This window comes from Rhamphochromis longiceps, linkage group LG18 (assembly GCF_057381845.1).
Source record: "Rhamphochromis longiceps isolate RC_006_pf linkage group LG18, R_longiceps_female_GT1.1, whole genome shotgun sequence".
Lineage (NCBI taxonomy): Eukaryota > Metazoa > Chordata > Actinopteri > Cichliformes > Cichlidae > Rhamphochromis > Rhamphochromis longiceps.
The window spans coordinates 32,572,386-32,599,870 of NC_140574.1; the positions used below are offsets into that span (position 1 = coordinate 32,572,386).

Sequence of the window (27,485 nt, forward strand, 5' to 3'; positions counted from 1 at the left end):
GACTTCCCAAATCCACCTTCGCTTTTATAGCCGTGGTCTCTCATCTTGATTACACGAAGTAATTTACAATTACTACTCTGAAATATGAATTACATCTGTAATAATCACATACATGTAATAGAATGTTAATAGTACATTTCCCTTTTTTAGGAAATGACCTGTATGTATCTGTATGAAATCAATAAATGGATCAAGTGCTGCAGGATCAAGTGCTGCATTATCTTTAGTTACATTGATAATATTTATTTATGGTGAAACAGTGGTGGAATATCGCTGTTGCTTTCGTATAAATGAAGCAGACATACCTGCGTGGCCGCGATCTAATCCTGTTTACATAAAGTGAACCTGCTCCCGAGCAGGTTTACGCTTACGGCTCTGTTGCTATGGCAGCAAGTCCCGGATGAGCTTCGGGGAACCGAACGATCCAAGATCACGCGAAATCGTCAACAATCAAATTCAGCTAACCTACTTAGCGAGGTACGAAGAACGGGCCCCTGGGCTTTGAAGATCGACAGCTGTAATAGGCCTAGGCTGCTGGGGGCTTCCATGATGTGCTTAGTGTTTCTTCTTCACTCACCTCTTTTAAGTTACTGGGTGTTTTATATGCCATTTTGCATTTAATCATTACTTATGATTAATCTCTCTCTTCCATAGCTTGTCTGTTGCCCTGTCTCCCTCCCCTGACTCTGTCCTGTTTTTTTTTTTTACTGTTGGGGTTTTCTCTCAACAATTTTAGGGTCTTTACCTTACAAGATAAACCAATTTGAGTCAATTGTTGTGATTTGGTGCTATATAAAGAAAATGTAAATGTTTTCAATTATCAGTTTTTCTTCAGTGTGGGCTCATTGATCCCATGATAACTCACGCTGCAATTAATCTGTATAAAAAGTTTACTTTAAGACTTTCAACTAGGACAGAATGAGGCAGGTGATTATCAATGTCAGGACACAGCATAACGAATAAGTGCATTTGCTTAAGATACACATTGCGCCTTTCATAGCTTAAACATGAAATATTCAAATTCAAAAACATATGGTCCACTCTTTGTGTGAAAGGCAGACATTTTCTTTTTTATTTGTTAGTTTATGGTGAAAAACCCCAGATACACACACAGTATTGTTGTATACTAATCAGTGAAACATAAAAGTACCTGCAACAATTCTTAGATAAATGATATTTACATTTGTATTTATTTACATTATGTATTTCAGATAATAATTGAATCACTTTTTCATGTTACAAACTGGAGTATGTCTTTATGCATGATGATTATTCCCTTTCTTACAGACTATAAGGAAGTGTTATTTCATTATGTTCAGCTGCCGGATCTCGTCCACTCTGTTGTGGTGCAACTGGAAGGAGGGAGTGACCCAACGGCCACACGAACACTGATCTCCACACCAGCTGAATGAGCCCAGCTTACAGTTACACTTAGGACACAGCAGCTACACACACACAAATATATAAAAGAAAGGAAGAGAGAATGAACAAGAACTGTAAATTAGCAAAAGGTGGTCATATCAAACATTCATATTTGCTCAAAAGTTGTTGGGGGGTAACAAACAATGATGCAAGAGAAAAGATGACAAGTTTTTTACCTGTCCATCCATCACTCCAAGTAAGGCTTGCTCCATCCATTGCACTGGCTCAATAAAGTATGATGTACACTGGACCTCTCCTGAACAACAACACATCGAAAGATTACAAGTTCAGTAAGTGCGATTACTTTGTAGTCTTTTTTATGGATGTATGGATGTACTGTGAAGCCAGTTTGAAACAGTCAAGCTTTCTTCAGTTTAGCCATGTCAACACAATGTAAAATCATATCAGAGATAACAAATCTGTCATAAAACTAAGAAAACAAATATCTTAAAATCTATTTTAGAAATCAATCTGAAACTTGCTTAAAACTAAAAAATATATATATTATTATTTATTAGATGAAAAAAACTGAATTCACATTTTAATGCCAAAATTTGAGCCGTCACACAAGTCATAAATTACATTACTCAACATTCAACCACTAGAATGTTTTAAGGAATGCAAGTAAATAAATAACTAAAACTAAATCTCTTGGGGAAAAAAAAAAAAAAAAGTGCTTTACTATTGTTTTTCAGCTTTATTGCAAAAAAGTTCATTTGAAAATTCCTGGATAACATCAGTAATTATATTTTCTGATTAACTAGCTTGTAAATATAGGTGGGGCATCCGTTAATAGAAATATGAAATATGTTAATATTAATACTGTTAATCTAGGGCAGCTGTATCTCTGCAACATAAAAAAAAGAACATGTGGGTGAAAAAAAGTCAATGAAATTAAAAAAAGAAAAAAAGAATACCCAGATACTAATTAAAAATGACATTGTCAATAATTTATTGAGTGAATGTTCACAGTATGTCTTCTTACCAGTAAGGTTACTGGCCTTTTTGTGACTAAAGGCCGAAGCTCCTTCTCCTACTAAATGACTGAGAATACTGGAGCCACGAAATAGAGTTCGACTGCAAGGAGAAAGTGGAGGTTACTGCCTGCAGAAGCTGTAGCTCAAACTGGCACACACACCAGGCTGAATACCTCCTTTTCTCCATTCAGAAGAAGAGTCACTCAGTTCCTTGGATTCCTTAGATTACATTAGGAAATTACATATCCTATCCAAGATGTACAAACTTCGAGACAAACTTAATACCAATACCAGGATACATTGGTGTGAAAAAGTGATTGCCCCCTAACCATAATAACTGGTTGGGCCACCCTTAGCAACAACAACTGCAATCAAGCGTTTGCGATAACTGGCAATGAGTCTCTTACAGCAACATGGAGGAATTTTGGTCCACTCATCTTTGTAGAATTGTTGCAATTCAGCCACACTGAAGGTATCAGTTTCGTCCGCAAACCTTTTTGATGTGACCCTCTTAGCTCCTCCTGCATCAGGTGAGACAATGATGCAGTTTTTCCACAGCATCTCAATCGGATTCAAGTCAGGACTTTGACTAGGCCACTTCAAAGTCTTCATTTTGTTTTTCTTAAGCCATTCAAAAGTGGACTTGGTGTGTTTTGGATCATTGTACTGCTGCAAAACCCAAGTGCGTTTCAGCTTGAGGTCACGCACAGCTGCCCGGACATTCTCCATCAGGATGTTTTGGTAGACGACAGAATTCATGGTTCCATTTACCACAGGAAGTCTTCCAGGTCCTGCGGCAGCAAAACAGCCCCAGAGCATCGCACTACCACCGCCATTTTTTACTTATTGGTAATGTTGCTCCTTTTCTGAAATGCTGTGTTACTTTTATGCCAAATATAATGGGACACACCTTCCAAAAAGCTCAACTTTTGTCTTGTCAGTCCATAGAGTATTTTCCCAAAAGTATTGGGCATCTTCAAGACGTTTTCTGGCAAAACTGAAATGAGCATTTTTGTTCCTTTTGCTCAGCAGTGGTTTTTGACTCTGCCATGCAGGCCATTTTTGCCCAGTCTCTTACTTATGGTGGAGTCATGAACACTGACCTTAACTGAGGTACATGTGACCTGCAGTTCTTTGAATGTTCCTCTGGGGTCTTTTGTGACCTCTTGAATAGGTCATTGCTGCGCTCTGGTTGTAATTTTGGTCGGCTGGCTACTCCAGGGAAGTTTAACCCCTGTTCCGTGTTTTTGCCTTTTACAGAGTTGTGTAGGAATTTTCCAGACTGACAGTCACACAGGGCCCTGTACGTTTGGATTTGTTTTCCCCTTAAAAATGAACACCTTCATTTAGAAAATGCATTTTGCGCTTACTTTAAACATTTAAGTATGACAAACAAAACCAAAAAAAGGAAATCAGGAAGTTGGCAAACACTTTTTCACAACACTGTAAATAGTTTGCTATGATCGGCTGTGAGTCATAAATTAAACTGTGGACTGTTGAGCTAAGAAGTAAAATCATCAACTTAACAAACTGTTTTGTTTTTGTGTGTGCCATCAGCTTATTCATATTAAAGACACATGTAATTTGAAGCATTCAGCTTCCATTTTTCACCTGCACTTCCTGCATCGATAGGATGCTTCAGAGGAGCTGGAGTGGGCAGGGTCAACAGCAAACACCTCCCTAGGCACCTTCTGTAACTCTGCTCAAACACATGCACACATACAGAAAGAAAACATATAATTTAAGAACAAGAAAGCACAACAAAAATAATGAGAAGTGCTCAAATGTTTAACTATAATCTCAGAATGTGTGTGTGTGGTTACCAGGGTATTTTTCAGTGATCTTGGTCAGTCTGTATTGTTTGTATAGAGGACTGGAGGTATCCACCTCACACTGCATTGCTTCGTACAGACACAACTGCTCCTCAAAACCACTGTTGACCCTAAAAGACATACATACAAGCAAGTGTGCTTTAGAGAATTTAAAAAAAAAATGTAAATTTTATGTGTGGAGTAAGAAATATAATCTCTGGGGGATTTAATAAACATTAAATACAAATAACAGTACTTTAAAGTGAAACACAAACTTACTGTACATCTGGTTTGAGACTCTTTAGTCTATGATAAGCCTCAGTGAATCCCAGTTTGTATCTCTTCATTAGATAAGCAGTAACAATGGTGGCACTGCGACTCCGACCAGCCTGACTAAAACACACACAAAACCATGTTTGCGGTTTGACACTTAACACGATTGTTTCACATTGCATATTTTCACAAGCTTGAGTAAAATAAAAGGAGCATTTTTTTAAAAATCACAATATTGCGATTTGATATATAAAATTGCCTTACCAGTGAACCAGTGCAGCCCGGCCACCATCTACAGCCTCTTTAATGAACCGGAAACTGGTGTCCATGTAACTGAGGAGGTCTGAAGTCTCTTCATCTAAGACATCAATCCACTTCCTAACAAAGGCTCTATCATCAGGAAACAGTGGGCTGGGGTCTACAGAATCTACAGACAGGATGTGACTGATGTTCGCACCGACCAGTTCCTGGTGGTCGTTGAGGTTAGCTGCAGTGCCGATGTACAGCCCAGGGTCCACCAGAATCATGACTGCAGAGACAAACCCAGTAGCACTAATGTCTGTGCAGAAATATGGCCAGAAAAACATCAAGAAGTCATAAATGAATCTGGACATTCTTCCAGGCACTAACAACACAAAGTAGAATGGAGTAAATGGCTGTGTCTATAACCGTTTTTGTAGACCACCTTTACAGCTTTAAACATTCTGATCACTGCCCAGTTTCTCAAATCAAACCTTTATATTTTTCCCCTTTGGATCATCTTGGCATTTCATTTGTTAGATACCAATTTAAAATTAGGAGATTAAAATGTGAACATAAAAACATCAATAAGCATCAAGAACAAAAAATACTTTTTATACATACATACATACATACAAGTATAGGAATAGAATACAACTACGTTTTAATCTTAGAAGCAAATTTGGACCGCTGTCTGAATTTTAATTTCAAAGGTCACCTGGATACAAAAAGTATCGAATCATCAAACAGTTTGCTCTCTTTGGCTTAAAATACGTTTTTTATTAAAAGCTTTTCCTCTTGAAAGCCACTTTTGCCACCATCGTTGCTGTTATTCATCAACTGATTACCATTCAGTGCCATGTTTCTCTATATATTGTCTCTGACACAGCAAAGGATTAAAAATAGGATACTTTGGTTCAAAGAAACCGTCACTAGTATTATTTTCAAGTAACTAGTTTTGTTTTCTGTGTCACAAGTAGCGATCGTCTTTGGTTCAGTGCCGTTGCCAAAATATAAATCTGAACTTTCACTTTAACATCTACTCATTCTGGCAACCCACACACCCTCACATCGTTCACTCACTCGCGATCTCTCGCAGTCGTTTTCGCCTTTTTGCTGATTCTCACCGGCTTCGCCTTTTAGTGTGTAACACAGCTACTGATTTAAGAGAAAGTGAGTGCAGTGAAATACGTTACAGACTCAAATATAATCCAAAAAGTTAACGTGCTGTAGTCTGCATCAGCATTTGGTTCCTGTTTTAAAATGCTCGGTCGGAAACGTAGACGTACACACAAACACGCGTCGTTAGTTCCGGCCTATTATACTTTCAAAATAATTTCAATAAGTATAATAAGTATGGCAGAAAATTAAATAGTCAAAACGTATTTACATATACGCTCTATGTACAGCCAGTATCTCTGATGTTAAACAAAGCAAGAGGAACACAATGGTGAATACCAAATCTGGGTCATTTTATTGATAAAGGGTTTTTTTTACTTGTTTTTCCTGCCCACCCCTATCGACCATACCCCAGAAAAATATTTTTAATTGAAGATAAACTAGACAACGCTTGGAGAGCAATACAAAAATTCCAATAAATAAATACAAAAATTCCAATAAATAAATAAATAAATAACCTGGAGACCCTCTTGGCTCTTGGTTAGGGGAAAATTTTTAATTTCTCTTAGCTATTTGTTGAACATGAACATGAAAAGCGTTTACGTTGCCTGGCAGGGCGAAGGACACTGTCTCAGCTGAACTCTGGACACACACACACACACACACACACACACACACACACACACACACACACACACACACACACACACACACACACAGAGAGAGAGAGAGACATATATATACACATGCAGATATACACTCATCCCCCCTCCCCCTCCAAACGTCCCCTCCGATGCTAACGGTGGATCAAGGAGACCAGCCTTATGCTGCAGGACCGGATGCACTGTCTACACTGGCTGTCTCTCACCCTTTACCCATCCCTGTTGCTTGCCATGTGTTTCTTTGGTGTATTAAGAGTTTTTTCATGTGCTATGTGCAGAGAGGTGTTTTTTTCTGTTCTCAAACTGATCTCCCTGTTGGAGCTCAGTCTGGGGGGAGTTATTTTTTCTCCTCATCCTTCCTCGTGTTGTGCATTTTCCATGTTATAGTCCTCTGACCTGTCTTCCCCATGTGATGTTTGTGTAATGTATGCTCTTGGGATGAATAAAGTATGATCAATCAATCAATCAATCAAAAGTATGTTAACTACATTTGATTTTGAAAGAGGAAGTCTTACTTTGTTTGATAGTTCTTACATCATTTTAATAACTTTTCAAATGGGAACAATGCATTTAATTTACAACAAAGATAAAGTCAACATCACTTTACAAAGTGATGTAAAACACAGAATGAAGTATAAAGTGCAGAAAACTTCAGCCTGTCAAACATAGCAATGGAGCAATATGTAAAAAAAACAAAACCTAATTAAGCATGCACTCAGTACCCTAAGAATAGTTAAACACAGTGATAGTCACATATCATATCACTTCAAACCAGGGGCGGAGCGTGGGGATGGCTTACTGGGCTTAAGCCCGGGGTCTTTTGGAGTGTAATTTTTTCATAGTTAGATGTCTGGCTGACAACTGTATAAAACAAAAAGTACACACAATATTCGAAGCACGTAGTGCACACTGTGGGAATTTACGACTGTGCATGAATCCCCCCTGATATTGGTATGATCCGAGCTCAGTCACTAAGCGACTGAGCGAGAGGGCGGGGCAGCTGCTGCCTGTGAGTGCGCTGTTGTAGAGACGGAGCCAGCCATACTAAGGAGAGCTTAAGTTTGACCAGGTACCAAAGCAAATCATTCGTACTGTACAAATAATGTAAATATGATGGTGAATCACGAGAGATTGATATCAAACTGATCACTTGACCAATATTACGTTACCTGCTCTTCAAGTGAATCAACAAATGGCGAAATGAAAAGCCGAACAACAACAATGCTGTTTCTTTAGAGAGTCTTAGCTTACATGTGTGTTTATTTCATAGTTTCAGTTCTTACCCTCCCCGACTAAATCGGTTTCAGTTATGTACTGAAATATAAGAATGGACATTAGAGGCTTCTTTCAAAGAAAAAACTCAGGTAAATGTTATTTTATATATTATGCTTTGTATGTTGTTCAGTATATTTCTATGCAAAACAAGAGGGATTTCAGTACACAGCAGGATATTCACATTTGGTTTTTTTTGTTTTTTTCCCGATATTTTTATTAAAGTTTTTGCATCGACTTTTACAAAAGACAAATTGAACAATATGCCGTTTTCTTTTTAAAGAACATAAAGCAATATAAGACATACACTCCCACCTCATAATTATAGCAGTACCAGTGGGTGTACAAACAGAAAAAGGAAAAAATCCAATCTAATAATACTAGTAACAAACCCTAGGGTACAAGACAACAGTTCCTGAGTGTACAAGGGAGATGTGGAGAGTATCCAAAACCCCCACCTCCACACAGACACATAAAAACCAAAACACACAAAAAAAAAAAAAAAAAAAAAACCACACATGATAAATGGTCAGCTTAGTTATAGGGATAAATCAATTCTGTTAGAGAAAAGAAATATGTATAAAGTAGTTAAATAAATACCATCATAGAACGCAGGCACAATAGAATCCATATACTTAAACTTAGGCCTCTTACTTGAACATAAGATAAGAAAAAATAAAATATGATAGAGTCTGAGCTGGCTAATTGGGAGCATTGCGAGACCGCAAAGTCTGAACATGATCAAAAAAGGGTTGCCAGGTCTTAAAAAATTTGGCCGTAGACCCGCGCAGGGTGAATTTAATCTTTTCGAGTTTGCTAAAATGCAGAACGTCTCTGATCCAGATTTCCCAGGATGGGGCAGAAGGGGACTTCCAACATAGCAATATTCTGCGTCTTGCCAATAAGGTGAGAAATGCGACCAGATCCGCTTGAGGCGTCGGCAAGGCAACTGAATCAGGAAGAACCCCAAACAAAGCAGTTAAGGGCACAGGTTGGAGGGTTAGCTGGATGATCTTAGATAAAATCAAGAAAATATTAATCCAGTATTGTTTGAGGGATGAACATGACCAAAACATATGCATTAAAGAGGCAGGTGTTTGATGACAACGGTCGCAGTCAGGGCTAAGATTGGGGTATATTTGAGCTAGTCTGGCCTTAGTCCAATGTACACGGTGCAGAATCTTACATTGAATCAGCCCATGTTTGGCACAGAATGAGGAGCCATGGACCCGGTAAAGAATTTTATCCCAAGAGTCATCCTGAATCACACACCCCAGATCCTGCTCCCATGCCAATTTAATAGCCGAGATTGAAGAGTTGCCAAAGGAACATATTCTCCCATACAAACAGGAGATCAGGCCCTGTAATGAGGGCGGAGGCAATAGAAGGTTATCAAAGTCATGATAAGAAGGTCTAGATGGGAACTGAGAGGATTTCTCCTTAACAAAACTCCAGATTTGTAAATAGCGAAAAAAGTGACTTTTTGGAAGGCCAAATTTCAATGAGAGCTGTTCAAAGGAGGCAAATGTATTCTGAATGTACAGATCAGAAAAAGACCTGATACCCAAAGAGGCCCACAAATAAAAAGCACCATCAGCTAACGAAGGCTGAAAAGAGGGATTTTTCAAGATGGGTGATTGAAGGGGAAAAAAGGTCAACTTAAAATAACGACGAAATTGATACCATATTTTCAAGGTAACTTTGACAATAGAGTTATTATAAGAGCCTGTACTCGAAGGCTGCTTTTGGGCATAAATCAGGGCTGGTAAAGAGGCTGAGACACAGGAAGAAGTCTCCAAACTGAGCCAGGCCGGGGCATTATTCGTGTCTTCCCCCTGTAGCCAATACCTGAGAATACGAATATTACATGCCCAATAATAGAACATAAAGTTTGGTAAAGCCATCCCCCCCATCTTTTTCGGTCTTTGAAGATATGTCTTGCGTATTCTGGGTGTTTTTTTGTTCCAGATAAACCCAGACAGAATCTTGTCTAATTTAACAAAAAAGGAAATTGGAATAAATACAGGGACACACTGAAAAAGAAAAGAAAATCTGGGGAGGATATTCATTTTAATTGTATTTATGCGCCCTGCTACAGACAGATGGAGTAGAGACCATCTGTCCAAATCCTGCCTAACTTTCTCCACAAGTGGGTCGAAATTAAGCTTGAAAAGAGCATGAAAATGACTTGTAATTTTAACCCCTAAATATGTGAAGTTGTCTGATACAACTCGAAAAGGTAGTGCTGTGCACTGATATTTCTGTGCAGCAGCATTCAGGGGAAACAGTTCACTCTTGGCAAGATTCAGTTTATAGCCAGAAATAAGGCTAAACTGTTCAAGTATTGAAAGTACCAAAGGGAATGAGGATGCTGGCTCTGAGATATAAAGAAGCAAGTCATCTGCATATAAGGAGACTCTTTGTTCTATACCATTTCTAGAAACCCCGGTGATACCTGGGTTTGATCTTAGCGATATGGCTAAGGGCTCAATTACAATTGCAAATAGCAACGGCGACATAGGACAGCCCTGCCTGGTCCCCCTAAACAGAGGAAAGAAGTCAGAGCATGTGCCATTTGTTTTGACAGCGGCAAGCGGGGAGGTATAAAGAAGTTTCAACCAGGAGATGAATATTTTACCAAAGCCGAATTTATCTAAGACATAAAAGAGGTATCCCCACTCTACCCTGTCAAAAGCCTTCTCAGCATCTAGACTGATCCCAAACTCCGGGCTGTTGGAGTCTGAGGGATTGTAAAGAACATTAAACAAACGTCTAAGGTTAGAGAAGGCGTATCTCCCTTTAATAAAGCCTGTTTGGTCCGGGTTGATTACAGATGGTAAGACTGCTTCTACACGCATCGCTAGAAGTTTAGCAAGGATTTTATAATCCACATTTAACAAAGAAATGGGACGGTATGAGCCACATTGTAGTGGATCCTTATCCTTTTTTAAGATCAGGGATATAGATGCCTGCAGTAGAGAGGGTGGGAGGGATCCAACTTCCAGTGAGTGCTTATACATATTTATCATGAGCGGAGCCAGTTTAGGCATAAATTTACGATAGAACTCAACCGGAAACCCGTCCTGTCCGGGGCACTTAGAACACTGCAGTTTGCTGATAGCTTGCATGATCTCTTCTACAGTTACTGGTCCCTCCAGCTGGAGGCTGTGTGTCTGATCGATTGATGGGAGCTTAAGATGATTGAAAAATGAGTCCAAAGCCTCCGTACTAAATGCACACTCAGACGCATAGAGAGATGAATAAAAGTCTCGAAATTGGTCATTAATTATTCTAGGATCCGTAGAGACACCACTTAATGTCTGAATCCGAGGAATGGAGTGTGCAGCTGCTGCACTACGGAGCTGATGAGAGAGCAGTTTACTGGCCTTATCCCCATATTCATACTGGGAGTACTGACATTTCAGCAACATCTCTTCAGCCCGAGCAGAGGACAGGTGATCAAACTCAGTCTGCAAAGACAGCCTATCATTATAGACCTCTGGTGCCGGGCAAACAGCATACAACTCGTCTAATTGCGATATGCGTATTATGAGCTCGGACAATTTTGCTTTCCTTTGGTTTGCCTCAAAACCAGCATAAGATATAATATGTCCCCTGATAAAAGCCTTAAACGTTTCCCACAAAATAGAGGGTGATATTCCGGGTGTAATATTTGTCTCTATGAATAAGTCTATCTTGGAATTCAGAAATGTGGTAAACTTATCGTCTGACAGCAAGCGTGTATTCAAACGCCATGGAGCTGGCGGAGAACATTGGCCCACTGCCAAATCTAAAGTCAACGGAGCATGATCTGAAATGACAATAGCACTATGAGAGCAAGAGCGAATCTGTGAAGTAAGTCGACTGTCCAGTAGGAAATAATCAATACGAGTGTATGTATGATGAACAGGGGAGAAAAAGGTGTATTCTCTACGTGTAGGGTTGAGGAAACGCCAGGCATCAATAACAGAGAATTCTTTAAGGAACGTATTAATAATTTTGGAAGAGTTGGATTGCCTACCAGGCTTATTTGAGGATCGATCCAGCGGCCCGAGCCAGCAATTAAAATCGCCACCAAGAACCAAATAGTGGGAAGACAAATCAGAAATTTTAGTGAAAAGAATACTAAAAAAATTTGGATCGTCCCAATTGGGAGCATAAACATTGGCAAAAACGAATTTAGTGTTCCAAATACTACCACTCACAATAATAAATCTACCATTCTGGTCCGCTATAACCTTAGAAGAAACAAATGGCACTGATTTGTGTATTAAAATAGCAACACCACGAACTTTGGAATTAAATGTAGAGTGATAGAGTTGACCCACCCACCCCTTGCGAAGTCTAAAATGATCTGAAATTTTTAGGTGTGTTTCTTGTAAGAACACAACCTGGGCGCCCAAAAATTGCAAATGATGAAGGACCTTGCTCCTTTTAATAGGTTGGTTCAAGCCTTTACAATTCCAGCTACAGAACTTAAATGAGTAACCTGCTTGCTGAGTATTAATATTTAATTGCGATACCATGTTAAAACATAGGTTGAGAAAAGCCAAAGCTGACCAATGAAAAACACGCAAAAAACAAAATCAGTGTACAGAGCAGTACAACATAAAAAACAAAAAACACCCAAACTTCCCCCTAAATGCTGAAGCATCTTCCCTAACGATATTCACATTTGTAACCACATATTTACATACACTTTAGGGAGAAAACATAAAACATTTTTACTGTACAACATCAATTTAGAGTAAACTTTTGTTTTAGATAAATATTGAAATATCTTTTGAATTAGTTAAATGTCAGAATAAAGAGAGACAGAGCTGTCTATTTTTATCACTTTGATCAAATTTAGGAGTACATATACACTAAGTTTGTTAATTAATAAGAAACTCCAGACGATTCCATTCTGAGCTGAAGAAGCTTCTGATTGGTTAGTAGAGTCCATGTGAGTAAATTGGTGGCACAGCTGTGGATGCATATAAGGCAAAACACAGAGCCTGTTTCTTTGACATGGGAAAATCAAGAGATGTCAACCAAAACACCAGGAAAAGAATTGTGGAGCTCCATAAGTGTGGCTCAGTTTGAATACAATTTGGTGCCATTTGCAATTAAGAAATACAGATAGTTTCTCTCTTTACTCTTAAAGTTAACAAATATGTTTTTTTATATTTATCAATCTAAAAAAATAAACATTTAGTCTGATTTGATGTTACAATTAAAAAAGTGTTTGTGTTTTGATCTGAAGAGTTTGTAAATATCTGGTTTCAACTGTATATTTGATGATTGTCAGCACAAAGAGGGAGAGAGAGGAACAGAGAGGGAGAGAGAGGAACAGAGAGGGAGATGGAGAATGAGGACACAACAGAGATGGAACAAGAGCAGGTGAGACACATGTTAGTCAAATGGTCGTTTACCAAAACTATCACCGTATCATAGGTACTCATGTATCTCGTACCTAGTGTTTCTTTTTAGGTTTACTATTTTTCAAATTCTACATTTATTAAGTTATGCAGGCTTGTTTGCACAACAAGGCTAAATAATTATATAAACCTTTCTCAATCTAAATAGTGGACTTTGGTAGACTTAAAAAAATAGTGTAGTGCAGGTCTATGATGATTTTTAGTGCTACTATCATCTAGTTCTGATTCTGGTTCTGTCTTGGTTAAGTCCTCAGTAGTCCTGATTTTGAACCGTTGTAGTCCTGTTTTAATTCCGGATCAGTTCTGGGTCTGGTTGAATTGGGGTTTAGCCCTCGTGTCTTGATACAGGCCCGACTTTGTTCTGCCTCGCTGCTTAATTAAAAAACTAGTTTAAGGTGTCCTGCACATGTGATATATATTTTTCCCTATATGAAGTCATTCTTTTTTGAACAAAACTCAAAACAGAGCCAATTAATCTTTCAGTTCCCCCCCCAAAAAAAATAAAAAATCCCACGTGCATACTACCCTTTAGGGCTAAGCCCTGGGTGTTTCAAATGTCTGGCTCCGCCTCTGCTTCAAACAGAGGTGATCCAGTAATGCTGCACTAATGAATTAGACTAACTATTCACTTTAGCTAAAGTTATTAAGTTAGCTAAAGAGTTGGGATGCTGTGTAAGACATATATAAAGCTAAAATACAAAGGTTTGGACACTGTTTTGCACGTTTCCCTACTGTAGGGGTCTCTGCAAGCATACAGGGCTCTGACAGGGTACAAGATGACAACTTTGGAATTCTACTAGAAACAGTCGATCATATTTGTCAAAGCTGAATTCAGGGCAAACTACGCTAAATTAACGTTTTTAGCTACAATAAGCATAACAGTTACTGTACGGCTATCATTTGTTAACATGACGCTTGGTCTTATACATGTAATACATTTATTACCAACCTGAGAGTTTATCCGCTGGTCATTCGACATGACGAATGACTTCTGAAGTCTTAAGTCAGCTCAAGATGCTGTAGATTCCCGTCAGTAACACTTTCGGTCCGCTAGTAGAACATAGTTGTATTAATCTGCGGTTGATTACCGGAACCGTATGTAAGTCCCAAAAAACTGAATTTTGGAACTGAAATTGAATGGTGAGAAGGGAATCTGAAATTATTCGAGAGCTAAATTTTTAAAGGATAAAATACGGTTTCAAAGCAAATGAATTCATTTTAAAAATATAAAATTAAATTTCAATTTAGGCTAATTCATATTCAGTTTTTAAAAGCATTTATTCAAGTTACAATTCAGATTCAATCCGAGCAATTCAAATTCAAATTTAACTTATTCAAATTCAGTTTCTGATGGCACAGATTTCTGCCCATAGTTTTACAGCCTTAAAACATCTATAATAATTGTAAAAAAATAAAGTTAGCTACTTCGCGGATTTCACCTATCGCGGGTTATTTTTGGAACGTAACTACTGCGATAAACGAAGGACCACTGTATTGTGTCTTGCTTCTACATTCCTTTTCTCTCCATATCTCTCTTCTCTAATCTCACTATAGATCACAATGTCGTCTGCAAACATTGGGGACTACTCCTAGACCTTATCTGTCAATCTCACAGTTGGCAATCAAAAAGGGGCATGCAGGGGCATGCAGCCTCCATCTCCCTCCATCATCACTGTTACAAAAGCTTTTTAGTCTAAAAAGTAAACTTTTTCGCTTAAAATGACAACAGCACACCATTATGAATGATTCTATAGTCCAGTTCTGTCTCAAACATCCTATTCATTATCCTAGTCCACATTTTCGTGATCATATTTTTGGGACTGATTATTACCGAGTTATGACATATCCTAATTTTACGATATTCATAAAAATGATAACTGTCATAAAATTTATAACTTCCTAAGTCATAAATCTTTTGACATGGGGCCATAAATCAGTGGTTTGACAGACAGGGCATATTATCCCTCCGTCATGGAATTAAATAAGCTTGATTTCCCTAAGGGGAATTAATAAGGCATATGACAGCAACTGAGAACAAATCAGACAAGTTTATCAAAAGGAAAACTGGATAACAAAATAAAACAGGAAATGACTAATCAGTAATAAGACAGACAGAGTCACAGAGACTTTAGGAAAGTGCAAAAGCTGAGAAATAAGGAATCACGAAAAATAGAAAAAAATAAATAGAAATTTTATAGACCAAAACACCAACTAAACCTCAAAACCATAACACCCACACCCCTTTGTGACTAGTCATTAAAGGCTCTCCTTTTCCGAGAATGATGTGTTACTGGGAAAAGCATTAAGTATTAAGAAGTCTTTTGATTTAGACAAACCAAAAGTCATTAACTTGTGTTTTTAGAAAGTGCTTAACAGATCAATAACTGTGGAATGTAAAAACTCAAATTTATCTGAAAACATAAGATATTGTCATACAAGCTTTTCACATTATATTCCTAATAAAGCTGAAGTTAAAAGTTGGAATGAGCTAATCAAACTAAGTAAACAAAGGAACACATTCCTTTCCCACTACTAAATAAACTTAAGCATGTAATTGGCTCTCACTATAAAAATGAAATAACGAGTAGGAACAAGTGAAGACAGTGAGAGGATGATACCAGGAGGGTGAGGTAATGTGAGCAGACACTGGTCAGCAGCCCACGGTCCCACCAGAGTCATTACCACTGACAGTAAAACTGAACAAAGTGAATGTGATTGGACAGGCACGATGTTCTGTCCCATGGCAGCTACAGACAGCAACAGACACATTTCTCAAGTGAACTGTCTGACTTGTATATTGTATAAGTGACAATTACATGTGCTGGATGAATGAATCAGTTATTTCTACTGCCAGATGCTCTTTAAATACATGTTTCATGATGTCTGTCTGGACTCTTGTTCCTTTACACCTAACAAGTGTGTGTGTGTTGCTCTGAACTGCCCGCCAACATGCATCCCACAGTCTGTACATGGTCACAATGTGGGGTGCTAATAAAGTTTTATGAGCTGCTTTAATCTGGCCATCTCGCCAATCACAATACCCTGAAGTAACCACATCCATCCTTGAGGGCTTATTAGAGGGCTCCCCATCACACATAATTGACTGTTCAAAATGAACCATATGAAGAAGACAGAACACATACACACATATATTCAGTGCAAAGGCCAGCAGGTGACTGTGAGCAGTGTGGGCGTGTTAATGGTGTGTTTGGTCTGGTGGAGTGACTCATTGACATTGTGTCCAACTCAGTATTGTCAAACAGAGCCTTTCTTCTACTTGAAAATAATCCCATATGTCGTTTGAATAAGCAGCTTCTTATGACCATAACGCTGTACATATAAAGAGATGGCTTCAAAAAAAGAACTGATACATCAATTGCCTACATGTAAGGGCTGTGTACAGAACTGACCTTCAATATATAATTGTATTTTATGCCTGATTAGTCCCATCCATAAGCAGGGACTTGGTCCCTGGTTAGACATGTTTTTTGGATAGATATGGGCAAACGAAAACGTCAGTGTGGCTTTTGTTGTGTTGGTTGTTAATTTATTGTCAATATTTTAGAGTAGATGTTTGCTAGTACAACAAGTATAGTTTTTGTCTGTCATAAATTCTGAATTAACTGCTAAGCACTGTGGAAATGACAAAAATCATATAATTATTTATTATAATTATTATTACCACAGTTAATTTTAAATCAAGCAATCAATTTGGAGTTTAACTAAGATATTGTGTTAACCTTTTAGTATTTACAGCCCTTTTTATACATAGTGCCATATTTTGTGAGGTTCAGAAATAATTGGACAATTGACTGATAAGCAGTTTCATAACCAGGTGAGGCTTGTTTTTCCTTATTACACTAAAGCGATAAGAGGTGTGGAGTTTATTCTAAGTGCTGAAGTTACACTTGGTCTCTGTTCGCTGCAACTCTGAATAAGAAGTTTAGAGAAATATATGTGCAAGTCAAGGAAATTAGAAATAAATCCACAGAAAGATCCAAACAGAAAAACAGTTTGTCACAAAAAAAAATCCTTTAATGGAAAACAACTTCACAAAATTTAACCAAGTCAAGAATACTTTCAAGGAAGGAGGCATATCATTTTCAAAATCTACAATCAAGAGATAAACTGAAATACAGACGGAAACCACTGATTACACAAAGGCCAGATTAGACATTGCCAGAAAATATCTGATTTGCATTTTTTTTTAAAAGAAAAAAAATCTTTTCAGATGAAATAAAGATGAACTTGTACTTGGGAAGAGAAAAGCATGGAGCACATGATCTGAAGCATACCATATAATCTGTCAAAAAATGATATAGCTGCTACCGCTATAAGCAGTGACATAATCAGTTAACACCAGTAGCCTGGTTCCTTTGGCATCCCCATCCCATAATTTTGCCTCCACCTCCACCAAAAAAATCTACTTGACTTTTATCAATTTTGTTTTACTGTAGAGCATAAATAAATAAAACTAATATGATGCAGTGCATATACATCAAACTTTAGTAAATGCCTCACCGGATGGACCCCTCTCAGTCATTTCTTCTTTTTGCCTCTGTTCATCTCCTCGTTAAAGTTACCCATATGTAGACACTTTTTATGACACGTATACCAAGTTGAACTATTTAAAATCCACCATAAAAGATTATAAAGCCACATGACATCAGTTTTGGATCAAGTACCTAAGTTGGTTGTTTGGAAAAATGTGGCCAAAAGGTCAACAGGTAGGAGTGGTATCACACGGAAGCAAATGTCTGTACAAATACTTGTAGTAAACATAGCTTCTGATTTAGTGCTCCTTTTTACTTTCAAAGTGCTTTACGGCACATTTGATCTCAAATACGTAAATATTATTTATGTTACTGGAGTAATTAATCTAATTACTTTTTACTTTAAGTCTTGAAAGACGTCACTCTGTGTAGGAGTTGATTTACTGACAGTGTAGGAAGTTTAAATGCATGTTGGCAGTTTTTAATTAGTCTGTGGGTGTACTGCCAGTGTGTGTTTGTGTGTGCTGCTAATTAAAAGTGTCCTGTTCGTGTGTGCTTTTGTCTCATATATAAGACCAACAGACAGCAGATGACAGACAGAGTAGAAGAGGCGAGGTGACACACTGAGGAGGTAACTAACTACTGATTATCTCACTTAGATCTGATCTGATATTGCTCACGGATAAAGGTGAAGATGGTGATGATGATTATATCACTCGGGCTTCTCTTTGTTGGACTTGGTATGACATCAGCTGCTGCTGGCCCAGGTATACATCAACATTTACATTTAATCTGTTTTTCTACAATATCGTGCTGTGATGTCTAAAAGATGTCTAAAATTTTTATTTATTGTCGGAGAATGCACTTACTAAAACAGTTAACATCCTCAGATCTCTAGTTATGTACCTAGCATGCCATGTTTATCTGTCTACAGTTTTCTAGCTATGTACCTAAAATACCAAATCACTCCACTGGCAATTCCTTGGATGCATCCTTTTTGATCTTCTAATATCCAGTAATGCATTTGTCCTGTTTTGCGCTGTATCATTTTGCATTTTACAAAGAGAAATCTTAAATAATGTCTCTACTATGCATAATATAAAAATGCTAATAAAGAATACTGAACCCAATAACTATAAAATAGATAGAAATTAAATTATGACTCAAGTCACATTTCTTCTGTCTTCAGGCAGCTGTGTGGGTCGATGCGGTGAGGTTTTCAACAGAGGCTGGCAGTGTAAGTGTGACTTCAGCTGCCTGCAACATAATGAGTGCTGCCAGGACTTTGAGGCTACATGCACCATCGGTGAGACAGATACAATAACAGCCTAAAAAAACAAAGCTTAAAAACATACAAGTCTACACATTTTACACCTCTTCTTTTTGTAGACGAGTATTAAGATACAACACAGATGAATAAAAACAGAAAAACTACTCGATGTGGAAGCAGTGAATCTATTATTGCTGTTTTCTCCAAAAGTTGAATCTGGACGTAGTGTTTTGTAGGAGAAACGTTTCGTCACTCATCCAAGTGACTTCTTCAGTCTCAGCTGACTGCAGGTTTCCCCAAATCTTATAAACAGTAAATTTGCATAGTGACTGAAACCAGCCCACTGAAGGAACAATGGACTGGGAGGTCAGTTACTTAATCATAATTGTGCAAATTCTCATGACCACTGACCAAAACCCACTGACCAAAACCCACTGATCAAAGACCACTGATCAATGGCCATGAGCACCATTCACAGAGAGTTGGGGAATGGCTGCAATCACAGCATTGTAAGATGGCGAAAGATGTACCCTTATTGTTGTTGTGTTAGATTACTTACTTATCTTTAAGTTATCTGTTTCTGTAAGCTGTTTTGATTTTCTTTTTTTTTCTTTTTTTGTGTTTGCTTTTCAGTGTTTAAAAGTTTTTTTCTCCATTTTAAAATATGATCATGTTTCTTCCTGAAGCCCACAAACGCTTCAAGCTTGTTTTGGGCTCTGTGGATCTTTTGTTTTTCCTGTTATGTTTCTTCTGTTTGCTGTATTAATTACTACAGAACACAACTATTTGTTTGGGTTTGTTTTATTTTGCGATATGTCCTCCTCTTTCTGTTTGTTTAGTAGCTATTTTCATGGAAACATAATGTTTCTAATTGTTTTGTTCTAGAGCTTTCTTCTGTTACACTTTACATTTTGGTTTGTTATTTGTGTTAAATTTTATAGCTGTTTAGAGGTTTCTTTCCAAAGAACTGTTCTTTTCACCTAGTTGCTTCAACTTTGATGATTTCTTTTGTCCCTCTATATATACTTATCAATATTTTTAAGCTAATTGTTTCTTTGATATGGTGTTTAGTTGGACAACAAGTCCAACACTGGCACCAGCCAAATACAAAATATAGTTATCTGTTATACTGGCAGTTTATTTATTCATTTTTAAACCAAAAGAATAATATAATGAAAAGCTATGCTGCATTTTGCTGTAACGTAACGGGCACTAAGCATCTGTCCTGCTGCTATGTTTGACCTAAATGCACAAACAGTGATGGATTTTTTGTGTGCAGTGTTCTATTATATATTACTCCCTTATTATCGAAGTGAAACGTTCTTAAAAGAATGAGTGACAGAAAATAGGATATTTTATGTGACTTCAAACGGTTGAAAAGTTTACTGGTTGGAAGACAAGTGCACGATTGTCTGAAAGTAAAACACGAGATGCTAATTTTTCAGTGGTGTGTCTTTTTCTTATCTTATTAAATCCCATGGCAGATAGAATATCACGGCTTTAAATTTCAAGCCAGTCGAAGCAATGTGCTGTCCTGTGATGACATGCTCCTCTCTGTCTGTGTTTTCAGCACAGTCATGTCAGGGTCGCTGTGGTGAGGTCTTCCGACGTGGTAAGCTGTGCGAATGTGATCCACTGTGTGTCCTCCACAACACCTGTTGCCATGACTACAAATTGAACTGCAGTAAGTATCCACAGTCACGGCTGCAACTGCATAGACTGTCCCATTTCCCAACTCATCTGAACTTGTAGGCCTTTAAGGACAAATGTTATTTCACATGCGATTTGAGCAGATGCTGCATCCTAGATGCATGAAAGAGCGTTTCCGCAGGTCCTTCCTCCCTGCAGCTGTCAGACTGCACAATCAAAACCGCTCCCAACAATCATAGATGTTCACATCTGCGCTGTAACTGCAATAATTTAATCAACCGATTCGCACTTCAACCTGTGTTTGCCTCTTATCTGTAGTTAATTTTATTTAATTTAATAACGGTACAGTACTCTGTTTATAGTAACCATTGTCCTTAACGTAAATATGTAAGAAAGAAAAATTGTGTATGTTTCTGTTCTGTGTACTGTTTGTTTGTAATGTGTCTTTCTGGCTGCTGTTAAAACCAAATTTCCCCTTGTGGGACAAAGAAAGGATTATTCTATTCTATTCTAATTTCTAGTTTTTCATTTTTCTCTGTGTTGACAGACGCCACAGTGCCACTCTCACCAGAGTCATATCGCGGCAGGTTCCAGTCTCTAAGGGCCACAGCTTCAGGTATGCCTGTAGTCAGTTACTACAGACATCAATACAAGAATGTTCCTAATGCTTTCATTACAGTTCCTGGTATCTTATTTTAAGCCTTTCTGCTCTGTTTTATCAACCTCAGGAAAGCGGAAATCCCAGAGGAACAGGAAATCCTCCAATAGTGAGAGTGAGGAATATTTCACAGGTGAATGCAGTTCAAATTAGAGATGGACCGATCCGATATTACGTATCGGTATCGGTCCGATACTGACCTAAATTACTGGATCGGATATCGGAGAAAAATAAAAAATGTAATCCGATCCATTAAATATCACGAAAGCAGCTCACAAAACTTGCAACACGCCGTAACTCACCTCAGAACATTAGCACGTCGGAGCAGTATGCATCACGTGATAGAGCGGCTGTGGCATGCGGGACCTGTCGGTGGTCTGGATAGCATTTGGAGCTTCACTAGCAACCCGGCATTTCATCTCCGACAAAGTTATCCCGAGAGAAGTAAAGCAAGTGTGTAAGTCCATCTCTGAATGTTTGTAAAGCATTCCTGCGTTAAGCTTAACAAGCGACTGTCCCTGTCTCTAGTTTGCTTTTGGCCCACTTTGCACCAGAAAGAGGAAACCAGCGGCTGAACAACAGCAGCACGTTTAAGCTTGATCAGCTGTTGTTAGAATGTATTTAATATTACTTTCTACTCGAGGATCTTTTTCTACGTAGCTGACGGCTGGTAACTGTGCAGGGGTGGATCTAGCAAAGTTTAGCCAGGGGGGCCGATAGGGCATTAACAGGGAAAAGGGGGCACAAAGACATACTTTTCTTTCTTATTCTCATTTAAAATGTCGAGCTTTTAATAAATAATTATCTGACACCCAAAGTTTTAATTTGATGTAAAATGAATAGAAGTCAATTACTGTATATAGTAACTATTAAGTCTAATATATATACCCTAGTAAGCTATAGTACTTTTTCCTTTGGGAAGGTACCATCTGTGCAGTCTGCAATTTTGTTGAAGAAAGATGTTGAATCTATTTAATATTTCTTGAAAAAGAATTGATTTCTGTGCATTTTTTTTCCACACTGCATCAAATTAAGGTTGATTACGTCGATTAAGCATCATGAGGTGGAGCGTGAGGGGTGGTTCCCTATTTTTTATTTATTTATTTTTGTTGTTGCTGGGAGTTGGAACCCTATTAGTTAGGTTGCTTAATATTTACGCTAAGTACTCTTTAAAATACCAGAATAGGGAGGATGGTGTAGGTTTAAGTTTATTAGATTGATCAGTATTGCTGAACTATGAAATATTTTTTTTTTGCATACAGGTATAACAGAATAGCTTTAGTGTAGTTGTTGTTTTAAACTTGAGTATGAACTTATACAAAATGCAGCAAGATATTTAAAAAACAGTTTTGTTGATTAAAAAACACTATATCGGATTCATATCGGTATCGGCAGATATCCAAATTTATGATATCGGTATTGGTATCGGACATAAAAAAGTGGTATCGTGCCATCTCTAGTTCAAATATTACTGAATATTTGCCAGTACTGAATCTGGGAACAGCCCTTACTCTGTCCAAAACTGACAAAGCACAAGCAATGCTAAATCCTTCCATCATTAGCTTCCTTTAAAAGAGTAACAAAAATGAATAATAATGCTGCATTACCGTTGTTGTATGTAGGAAGAGGCCGCTGCCCAGAGCACCTTGGGGCTCAGTGTCAGGGTTCTTCAGGCCTCCTCAACTCACTGACTGTTGGCTTATCTGACTCCACCCCTTCTGCTGTATCAGCCAATCAGCTACAACATGGTTTGGACTACTTTCTTTCTTTCGTAACTTAGTTTTCTTAAATGAGCAAAATGCAGGTTTGATTAATGGTCATTAAAGGTAATGTCTCTCATTCCTCCTGTAGGTGTGAGTAGCATGCCTGTTGGCCTGCTGCCTGTGATAGTCCCTTCCTCTCACAGCAGAGCTCCATACTCACCAGCACCAGGCTCATCTCTGCCCATCAATAATGCTCCGTCTCTGGGCATTGGTGCTCCAGTGAGCCCCCTGGCTCATGGAGCTGTTGGCAGTAAACTGGATGCCCAGCTTGTGTTATCCCCTGGGGGAGCTGCTTCATCTATGCTTAGTCAAGGTTTATTTAACAGAAATTATTTCATAATTGTAGATGAACCAAGATTTTTGCAACTTGTTTTAGGTTCATTAAAACAAGTTGTTCAAAAACAATTCCCAACATACTACAGTACACAGCAATGCCGTTCTTTGTGCTCATAGGCCTTGGTGTTCCAGCAGGTTCCAGACCCAGCACTCTTCAAGATGTATTACAGGGCTTGGGGCATGGAGGATCTGAAGGACCAGGAACAGGTAAGCAGCTGAAGGTGCCCTGTGGTTGTGGGTGTGTTTAATAAGCTTCTTCTAAATTACATAAAAATGTATGTGTGCGTGCAGGGGTCTTTGCTGATGTCGACCTATGCAGCCATTCTCCCATCAATGGACTGACAGCGCTCATTAACGGGACCATTCTGGTATTTAAAGGTGAGTGCTGTGACTGTCAAATTATGGCTAGGCGTGAGGGGGTTAGGGTTAATATGCTCTGTAGCTGTGCTGGGCAAACTATATCCTCTGCCAATATATGCTGTGAAGTTTAGTGACTGCAGGTTGTTGCAAGCATGCAACAGTTTTTTCATTTGGATTAATGTTAGCATATTAGCTATAGACTGTCCATGTATATATCATACATTATGATGTTATCAATTCATTTATAGGTTCTGCATTTTGAAGCATCAACATTAGCATTTTTAGCCATGTTGCTCTTTGGAGCAAGAAATGACCGTTCTTAGAAGAGAAGGCAGAGTGTTTGCAAGTTGGTTAGCAGGCTAAATCAAATAACTGTGTGTGTGTGTACAGTTATACATCTGTGTTTGTGTGAGTTAATTAGTGCCAAGTAACAGACTGATAACATATCTATACTATTTTCTGAGAAATTCAATTTAACTTTCTCCAAAAGGCACAAACACAGCAAACAGCAGCCTAGTAGACAGGTAGTGACTACAGCTGACTATGTTGACACAGCTATCAATCAAAGCAGCCACACCTCCAACTTTAACTCTTAGCAAAATCCAGATTCTTAAACAAACAAATAAAAAGATGTACTAGGTTGTACACCTGCTTTGTAATGCTTTAAAGTTTGGTGTTTTAATACAAAGTGATTGAGCAGAGTGATTTACTTTGAGAGTTGGTCTCAAGTGGCCAGAATTTTATTTATTTTGATAATTACAGGTTGGCACTTGGACAGTGATATTATGTAATGTGATTTACAGGTTATGTGATATGCCTGATATGTGTATGTATGTTTGTGTGTGTTGCAGGCGAGTTATTCTGGTCCGTTGATCCCATCAGCCGCTCTGTGGGTCAGCCACAAAGTATCACAGACACTTTGGGCATCTCATCTCCCATCGACACCATCTTCACACGTGCCAACTGCCAAGGAAACACCTACATTATCAAGGTATAGATATCACTAGAATCCGTCACAGTATCACAACTAAAGCTGCCCTTGTATGTCACCTTTTCTTTCTTTTCTTTTTGTGTCTGCTAAATGTCTAAAGTGCGTGTTGTGATACCACAGCGTCAGCAACAGCACTGAGAACACAGCATAGTCATCAAACAACAAAGCATTGATCATTGTGTGCACAACATGAAATGAGGAGGCCGAGTGCAAGTGGGTTGCAAAGCAGCTTGTATAGGCACACTAACTTTGAGCAGACTAAAACTGCTTAATCAAAGCACTCCATACGAGATTAGATGTGTAGAATATCAGCTGAGCCAGACCACCTTTGTGGATAATCTATAAGCATCATCCTGGACGCTTTCATTAAAGTTTTGAGGTTTAAAAGTCAGAATCTGACGTTTTAAACTAAATACAACAGTTGCTTACCACATTGAAAGGGGATATAGTTTTCAGTACTGGATTACTGTACCATGACCTTTTACAGCAACTAGCTATATGAATACAAGAAGGGGGAATCATAGTGGAAGAGCAGTCCTAGAAGCACCCTCTGTGCTGATGGATGTTGGATGTATTAATCACTCTTTGTCTCCAGGGGGACCAGTACTGGCGTTTAGATGGGAACATGGTGATGGAGCCGGGTTACCCCAAACCTCTGGTCTCAGAATTCCCTGGTTTGACAGGACACATCAGTGCTGCACTGGCAGTGCCGGCCACCAGGAGCAAACCAGAAACTGTGTACTTCTTTAAGAATGGTGAGGAACAAAGACAGACCCAAAATAACTCCACTGTCATGGTGCCAATGCTAGTGCCCAATTTAACAGTTTTCACACACTGTAAGTGCCACCCCCCACATACCACAAAATTGATGGTCCCCAGAGATGAAGCCAGTGACATCATTGGTTATGGCAGGGGCTACAGTAACAGTGTCATTATTTTATTTTATTTATTTATGGCAGATTCAACCTTGCACTTAGATTAAATATAAACACAATTAAAAAGTATATAAAAGCCTATATAAAACTGAACAAAACATACAGGTAGAATGAATCAATAGTAATGATATCTCTGTATTTGTCCACTAGGAGAAATTTTGCAGAGCTTCACATTCCCACCAGACAGCATTCCTTCCTGCAGCAAGAAACCAAGAAATTCCATGAATACTGGTTTGTAGCTCAACAAATTATTTAAATTCTGTTCCTTTTAGCTTTAAAGAGCTGGTAACCATATTGGACTAAGTGGTCCTGTGCTTTTTAATACCATGCTATTTTTTTATTTCTGACATTCAGGAGTTCTTCTGGGTGGAGAGATCAACATCAAAGTGTCTCTGAAGGGATTTCCCACCCCCATCACCTCGGCTCTGTCCATGACCAGCCCTCAGGGGAGCGGCAGATACCATCACTACGTCTTCTCTGGACGTAAGAACAATCAGAGCATTTTGTTTATACACATTAAGTTTTAATAGCGGTAGAGATTACACATCGTCTCATCTTTGTTGGTTCAGTCCATAGCCTGTGTATAAAAGGTGTACCTGGCCACCACGAAATCATCCAGTGAATAAGATGTATGCCAAAAGTTTGGGGGACCATTATTTCTCCTTGTGTGAATCTTTTCTAAAACACGGTTTGTCCTTCCCCTCCTTAAAAGCAGGACATTACAACTGTGTCCACTGTGAATGACCACTATTGATCAGAGGTGGCCTACTACACCAGCTATCAACTACCTGCAGTCTTAAGATCCCTACCCAGACATTTTAAGCCTTACTTACACTCCACCACATGGAACCTTAATGATGGCAGGATAAGGTCTCAAAAAGAACCTTGGCATCTTAATGGACTTTCAATGAATTCATTTATAGTTTTGTAGCCACAGTTTTATCTTTAGGCAAAAAGACCCGGTCGTTGTTAAAACAAAAATGTAACTAGAGCAACAGCCTTGGAGGAACATCACCATGACACTGTGATAAGCAGTATAAGTTCATATGTTAATTTTGTATTCATTGTCTCCTCTACTGCCCTAATGTAGGCAGATATAGCCATAAATACTGCATCAGCAAAGTAACTAAACTCACACCTGTTCTGTCATCTCTGCAGCTCTCTTCTTCAGCATCCAGATTTCGGGTGACCTGCCAGTGCTGACCAAGCCTGATCCATCTGCATCCTTTGCACCTTTGCCCATCCTCAGCCAAACTACTGTGGCAACCAGTTCTGCAAACATGGCTGGCCAGAACACGGTCCTTCCCCAGCCAGCCAACTCTATCAGAGTTTGGCTGCGCTGTCCTTAGGAAAGTCCTGCAGGAGACCTGTTGTGTTTTCTTTGTTAACGCGCAAAAAAAAGGCTCATAATAAATAAGTCTGCTGCTGATTTTCCTCATACATTAATATGACATTTATAATATCTGGAAGGGTCAAATAAATACCATCACAAAAGTCTACACATGTTAACCATATGAGCACAACACCACATATTCTATGGTGGGTTTAAGTTATTCTACCCATCATGAACTGCAACATAACCTTTAAGGATTATCTAAAGCCAGCCCACAGTTTGAGGAAAAAGAAGTGTAATTCACAGCTATTTTCATTAAAAGTGGATTCCAGTGATTGTCGACACTGATACAAAACAAAAGCAAAACACGTGGAGCAATTTTATTATTTGATCAATTCAAAAGAAATATTTCTGGCATTGTTTAGATAATTGATCTTCGTGTCCTCCACTACATCCTTCCAAAATATTCTTCATTTTATAAATAAAAAGCATCCCATGAC

At 38.5% G+C, this 27,485-nt stretch overlaps 2 protein-coding genes across 12 annotated transcripts; one reads left to right on the forward strand and one right to left on the reverse strand.

Annotated features, from left to right (window-relative positions):
- Positions 1-1,178: 1,178 nt before the first annotated feature.
- On the reverse strand, positions 1,179-6,017 carry dusp12 (dual specificity phosphatase 12). Of its 4 annotated transcripts, none has more exons than XM_085390159.1 (8): positions 5,851-6,017; positions 4,748-5,012; positions 4,490-4,603; positions 4,223-4,341; positions 4,011-4,098; positions 2,408-2,499; positions 1,599-1,678; positions 1,179-1,445 (listed from the first exon to the last, which is right to left on the reverse strand). In XM_085390159.1, exons 2-8 carry the CDS (start codon positions 5,008-5,010, stop codon positions 1,302-1,304), a joined length of 900 nt encoding a protein of 299 aa, XP_085246285.1. In that variant the 5' UTR covers positions 5,011-5,012; positions 5,851-6,017; the 3' UTR covers positions 1,179-1,301. The 4 variants fall into 4 exon arrangements, with proteins under 4 accessions (XP_085246285.1, XP_085246283.1, XP_085246284.1 ...); XM_085390157.1 differs by having other exon boundaries at positions 5,807-6,015; XM_085390158.1 differs by having other exon boundaries at positions 4,748-5,042; positions 5,851-6,013.
- Positions 1,585-27,412, forward strand: prg4a (proteoglycan 4a). Of its 8 annotated transcripts, none has more exons than XM_085390147.1 (17): positions 7,494-7,573; positions 7,781-7,868; positions 13,067-13,158; positions 18,349-18,456; positions 18,879-18,995; positions 20,530-20,643; positions 21,157-21,225; positions 21,338-21,400; positions 22,890-23,015; positions 23,119-23,343; positions 23,484-23,573; positions 23,658-23,744; positions 24,578-24,717; positions 25,313-25,472; positions 25,803-25,883; positions 26,007-26,135; positions 26,811-27,412. In XM_085390147.1, the coding sequence occupies exons 4-17, from the start codon at positions 18,384-18,386 to the stop codon at positions 26,999-27,001; spliced, it is 1,665 nt and encodes a 554-aa protein (XP_085246273.1). In that variant the 5' UTR covers positions 7,494-7,573; positions 7,781-7,868; positions 13,067-13,158; positions 18,349-18,383; the 3' UTR covers positions 27,002-27,412. The 8 variants fall into 8 exon arrangements, with proteins under 8 accessions (XP_085246278.1, XP_085246273.1, XP_085246279.1 ...); XM_085390153.1 differs by having other exon boundaries at positions 23,499-23,573; XM_085390154.1 differs by having other exon boundaries at positions 23,502-23,573.
- The last annotated feature ends 73 nt before the right edge of the window (positions 27,413-27,485 follow it).